This window comes from Furipterus horrens, unplaced genomic scaffold (genome assembly GCF_987537825.1).
Source record: "Furipterus horrens unplaced genomic scaffold, mFurHor1.1.pri manual_scaffold_7, whole genome shotgun sequence".
NCBI lineage: Eukaryota > Metazoa > Chordata > Mammalia > Chiroptera > Furipteridae > Furipterus > Furipterus horrens.
In genome coordinates, this window is record NW_028327177.1 from 105,268,590 (window position 1) to 105,274,929 (window position 6,340).

The window sequence follows — 6,340 nt, forward strand, 5'->3', positions numbered from 1 at the left end:
AGTCACTCCAACATTTCTCCCCTCCCCCAGCACCTGCAATTGCTAATCTACTCTGTGTCTCTGGATTTGCTTATTCTGGACATTTCATATTAATGGTCTTATACATACAGTATGCGGTCTTTTGTGACTGGCTTCTTTTGGCATGATGCTGTCATGGTTCATCATGCACGTTGTAGCATGTATCAGTACTTCACTCTTTTATTATTGCTAATTATATTCCATTATATGGATATCCCACATTTTTGTGACCCATTCATCTGTTAATGGACATTTGGGTGGGCTCCACCTTTTGGATTTTATAAACAGTACTATTGTAAACATTCACATACAAACTTTTACATGAACATGTTTTTACTCTTTGTATCTATACCAAGGAGTGGAATTGCTTTAGCATATGGTTATTCTGTGGTTAACATTCGAGTGACTTCCAGATTGTTTTCCAGTCCTGTTCAATTTGAAGATGAAGAACCTGGACTCAGAGAGCTTAAGTGGGTTGTGAAGGTCACACGATAGCAATGGCATCTTTGTATATATGGAAGGCCTACTATGAGCCAAATTCTTGATGTGCATGCTGTCACGTGGGCAGAGAGGACACAAGATCGCGGATCTTGAGGTTTTGTGAAAAACTGTGTTTTTTGTTTGGTTGTTTTGTGGCAAGAAACCTACCATACCTACTCACTGAAGTTGGAGTACAGAGTTCTTACCATAAAGTGTCATAGCTCGATATTATCTTTTTAGATTACATTAGCAATCTGAAATGGAAAATCCTAAACAAACCAGGCAAATTAAAGCATAATTTTTCATTTCCACTTGTTTGAGAGAATTTAATTGGGAGTTCTCGAAGTTAACCATTCAATAATTTCTTTAAAAAAAAATAACCAGAGGTTAAGTTATAAAAGTGAAAATCTCATAAAAATCTGAATTGTTCCTGGAAATCCCTAGAAAGTTCCTCACTGGAACATTAAGGGATCTTAGAAGTTCTAGCACTTTGCTGCTTGGAATACTTTGGCAATTCTATGAAGGTTCCGGTGTGCTGATTCTTCATAGTTATCTTTGCCACTGACTTAGCAGTTTCTCTTAACTCTTCTTGGTCTGTGTTTTTCTTTGTCCTCATTTACTTCCTCAACTTTTTTGAGAGAGTGGATAAAGACATCACACATTGGACAAAGATTTTACTTTATTTTTTTAATGGTCATGAGCCTTTAAAACTACTCATCTTTCTTCCTCAGCTTTGGCCACCTTCATTGGCAGTGATAGGCTTGGTTACATCCATTGCCCAGTGCAATGCTGGTATTGAATGCAGGAGGCATCTAAATAATCAGTCCTACTTCTTTCTTTGTGAGGGTTTGGAGCCATGTAGTTTAAATGTGCGTGATATGGCTCCACTGTTTCTTCAAGCACCAGATATGTTCTCAGCTTAAATCAAATCTAGACCCGGGACTAAGGGAGCAACAGGTTCAAGTCTCCCATCTCATCCTAGGGCATCTGCTTGTCACTTGGAGTGGCTGGCCCAATTTCTTGCACTGTTTACATTTTTTTCCCCTTACGTATGGTTGAGCTTTCCTAAGTTAAATGCATCTACCACGGCCCTATGTCTTTATCTCTCAACACACTCAACTTGACTTCCTTCCTTTAGCCATTATTGAATTGCAGCCTGTTGCTCATTAGGTGCTTGTTTTGTCTCCTCAGGCTGACAATAAGGCCTGGAAGGGAGAGGTACTGACTTCAGCTTCCTTTACTCCCTCCTAGTGCTGAGTGCACAGTAAGTCATTCCACAATTCTCCATAACACTTTAACTTCTAACCTTGAGAAGGAGTGAGCCTTCAGACAAAAGGGGACAATGCTACCTGTGCTTGCAGCAGAACCTAGAGAGAAGAGCTTTGGCATTCAACAGACCTGGGATGGTCTAGTGCCCCCCTCTCTGGGATCTTTTATATAATCTCTCAAACCTGAACCTGTTTCCTCATTTGTATTATGAGGTTAGTAGTGCTCATCCCATAATAATAATTACAGTGAATACATGCATAGTGCTCAGTATGAACCAGGTACTCTTCTAAGCACTTTTATCAGTCTTAACTATAAGATAGAGTTTATTTTTATCCTTATTTTGCAGATGAGGAAACCAAAGCACGGAAGGATTAAGTAACGTTTGTCCACAATCACACTTCTGGGAAGTCATAAAGCCAATTCCTGTCCTGGCACTCTGGCTCTAGATTTCCCACTCTCAGCCACTTGCATTTGGAGTACATAATAACCCTTACTTGGGAACTGCTGCTGTCATTGTTATTTATCAAGTTACCTTAAAAATGGGAAGATGATTGACATTAATGTTTGGTTTTTTGTTTTTGAAAATGAATTGCTCTTTAGATTTAATTATTTGAGGACAGGGTCTCTTGGTTTTATCTTTATATCCCCAGCACCTCTGATATTAGGGGCCCCTGGTAGGTACACAGTAAAAGTCTGTTGGCTGAGTGAAAGAATGGAAGTAATCCTAACAGGCAGAAATCCTATTGTGCTTGCTACCAGGAGCCTTTTGCGTAGCAGTGTGACTTTTGGGGCATGTCACTAGGCCTCAGTCTTGTCAGCTGTAGAGGGAAATAATGCCACTGACTTCTTGGGCACTATTGTGGGAATTGATTGAAATATTCTAGGTGAATGAGATTTGCACTGCCTTTTACAAAATATTCTCATGACTCTGTCTTTTAGTTCACTGCTTTATAAATATTTTATTTTTCCCACAGACCACAAAGTTTTCTGAGCCTAGGTATAAATATACTCGCATTTTTTATCATTTTTTTATCAGTGTAGTCATTGATTGACTATCTGTTTCTTTCTCTTCATTATACTCTTTAAAGAATGGTTACACTTGAAAAATGGCAGAAGCAGTTTTCCATGCCCCAAAGAGGAAAAGAAGAGTGTATGAGAATTATGAGTCTCCATTTCCAATCCCTTTTGGTCAGAACTGTGGACCTAAGAAAGACTTCAGAATGTTCCATGCCGAAATGATAAACAACAATGTAATTGTGAGGAACACAGAAGATATTGAGCAGCTGTATGGGAATGTAAGTACAGGTGACCCCATGCACTCCCAAAATAAACTGTAAATGTCTCATATTCTCTCTGTGCTGTTTGGTCTCATGTAGGAACACTACAATTTGACTCGGGTGCCCTGAAACCATATTATCGTGAGGATAACTCCTTCGTTCTGGACCCACAGTTCAGCAGTGGAGTAGGGTCAATAATACTGAACTTCTTTGTCTTTCGGTTAGAAAAGTAATGCATGTTTATAGTAAAAAAAAAAAAAAAAAAAAAATCAGGCAACTTACAGAAGTTAAATTACAGGATAAAAAGTGAAAATTCCCCATTTAACTCCCATTTCATCCCCAGAGGTAACTGCAGAGTGGCATATTGTTCTGACTCATGGACAAGTCAGATGCGGCTTTAGCTCTGGCTCCTTATGTGCTCTCTTCCTAGTTGGGGACCTCTTCTTAGATGAGGACAAGTTCTAGTTTTTGTTGTTTTACATTGATAATAGGTTTGAGTTGAGATTGGTAGCTGGTTTTCCCACGCACCCCCTCCCCCATCCCATAACCAATTCATCACTGGGGCACTTTTTAAACAGCTTTAGTGAGGTATAATTTACAGCCATAAAATTCACCCATTGTAAGTGTACAATTCAGTGATTATAGTAAATTCATAAGAGTTGTGCAACCACTGCCACAATCCCGTTTTAGAGCCTCCCATCAGCACAGAAAGTTACCTACTGCCCATTGCGCTTAATCCCTGCTCCTCCTCCCAGCCTGAGGGACCCACCAATCCACTCCCATCTCTATAAATGTCTCCTCTTCTAGGCATTTCTATAAAATATATAGGTTGTAACCACCTTCCCAAAGTGGGGTACAGTGGGTGGCATTAACCCTGGTGAGATGGGGGTCTAAGCTAAGGGCAGTCTCTCCACATTTGCAATACATAACATTAACCAAGAGGCTTTATAAAGTGTTACACGCCCTGACTGGTGTGGCTCAGTTGTTGGGCATTATCCCTGCAAAGCAGAAAGTCGCCAGTTCAATTCCTGATCAGGGCACATGCCTGGGTAGCAAGTTTATCCCTGGTTGTGGTGTGTACAAGAAGCAGCCGATCAATGTTTCTCTCTCGCATTGATGTTTCTCACCCTCTCTTTCTCCATCCCTTACTCTTTCTCTAGAAATAAATAAAATCTTTTTAAAAAAGTACAAAGTGCTATGCACATTGTTTATTCTGATTGTTAAATCTAGGTGAGGGTAAAAAGTATTCATTTTATTATTCTCTCAATTTTCTATGGGCTTAAATTAAGAAATGGGAGGGGGGAAATCTATATTGTTTATGGAATGAGCAGAAGGAAAAGGAATGCTTCAATCCTGTGTACAAGAGAATCCAAGAAGCTTTTTGTACCTGGTAGACTTGACTCCTGCTTTTAGATGTGCTGCTCCTGACCCACATGTGAAGAAGAATCCCTGCCTCTGCCTGCCCTGTTGCCTTCAGCTTATCAGACCTAGACTGAAATCATTAGTTCTGAGACAAATGAGGTGTACTAAAAAGTCACCAGCTGAAATCTTCATAAGTAGTCACCAGATAATCAGAGGGAAGATATAATCTCTTGTTAATTCAAATAGTGATTCTCCTTCAGTTAAAAAAACTGATAACTAAAAATGAACTAATTTTGTTTTCTCTCTTCATGGAAGGGTTATTTTGGAAAAGGAATCCTGTCTAGAAGCCGTCCAAACTTCACAATTTCAGATCCTAAGCTGGTTGCCAAATATAAAGGTAAACTTGTACATCATTCAATTTTTTAGGCAAATTATTATTTTCTTTTATTTTTGGTCTTCTACCTCAGATTATATAGTAAAATTCTAGTAGAGAAAATGCACACTGAAAATTTTACTCCTAAAAAGAGTAATTAGGGTAATTCTAATAAAGGTGAAAGGATTCTTATAATTAGTGAAAAATGTGTTTTATCTAATTTCTAGAATTATCAAAATTGTTATTCAGGCTTTTTTTGCTGTTAAACATTGCCTAGAAGAGTCCTGTGCATGTGAAAGGTACTGATAGGTACCTACTCTCCTATATGCAAAATGAGTTTTATTTCCAGAATTAGAATTTAATTAAAACATATTAGAATTTAAAATAACATTTTATTGTAAAAAAAAAAAAATTAGAACTGTACTGAGATATCATTTTAGGAATCAGATTGACAAAAATCCAAAAGTTTGACCATCGGTGAGGCCCTGAGAGACATTCTCATGCATTTCTGGTGGGAGTGCAGGTAGTACAACCATTGCAGAGGGGAATTTAGCAATGTCTAGCAAAATCATATGTATATTTACTCCCTCCACCCTTCCCCATCCTCTCCTCCTAAACCCTGGTAACCTTAACATGCTTTTTGTGTCTGTGAATATGCCCATTCTAGATATTTCATGTAAGTGAAATCACCCACTATAAAGACTTTTGTGTCTTTCACTTTTGTGTTTTCAAGGTTCATCCATGTCAGGACTTCATCCCGAATAATATTCCATTGTATGGATGGATATTTCCATGTTTTGTTTACCCATTCATCTAAATATGGACATTTGGGTTGGTTCCACTTTGGAGCTGTTATGAATAATGCTGCTATAAACATTCATGTACAAGTTTTTGTGTGGACATTTCTCTTGGTATATATACCTAGGAATAGACTTGCTGGGTCATATAATAATTCTATTTTAATTTTTTTAGTAACTACTAAATTGTTTTTCCCAATACTTGTACCATTTTATATTCCCATCAGCAACGCACAAGGCTTCCAGATTCTCCGCATCCTCACCAACAGTGCACCAACACTTATTTTCTGTTTTTGTTTTTTTTTAATATTTTATTTATTTATTTTTAGAGAAATGGGACGGGAGGGAGAATGGGAGAGAAACATCAATTTGTGAGAGATACATTCGATTCATTGCCTCTTGCATGTCCCCATCTGAGAACCTGGCCCGCAACCCAGGCATGTGCCCTGACTGGGATCAAACCAGCAACCTTCAGGTTCACAGGCTGGCACACAGTGCACTGAGCCACACCAGCCAGGGCTGTTTTTGTTTTTGATAATAGCCATTCAATGAATGTGAAACAGTAAAAGTTTTTAATGAAGCCTAACTTATCTATGGTTTCAGCTTATACATTTAGGTCTTTGATCCATGTTGAGTTAATTTTTGTATATGATATAAAGTAAGGGTCCAGCTTCATTGTTTTGCCTGTGGATATTCAGTTGTCCCAGTATATGCATTTACTTTTACCCCAGTAATTCTACTTCTAGAAATTTATCTTAAAGATT

At 38.3% G+C, this 6,340-nt stretch overlaps 1 protein-coding gene across 1 annotated transcript in view; it reads left to right on the top strand.

Moving 5' to 3' along the window:
• The first annotated feature begins 1,693 nt into the window (after window positions 1-1,693).
• The window catches only part of TSEN2 (tRNA splicing endonuclease subunit 2), a 39,426-nt gene continuing 34,779 nt past the window's right edge, over window positions 1,694-6,340 (top strand). The window contains exons 1-3 of the mRNA XM_090284192.1: window positions 1,694-1,762; window positions 2,856-3,062; window positions 4,722-4,803. Of these exons, the coding sequence (XP_090140318.1) occupies window positions 2,874-3,062; window positions 4,722-4,803 (271 nt within the window). The 5' untranslated portion in view covers window positions 1,694-1,762; window positions 2,856-2,873. The remainder of the gene's footprint in view (window positions 1,763-2,855; window positions 3,063-4,721; window positions 4,804-6,340) is intronic.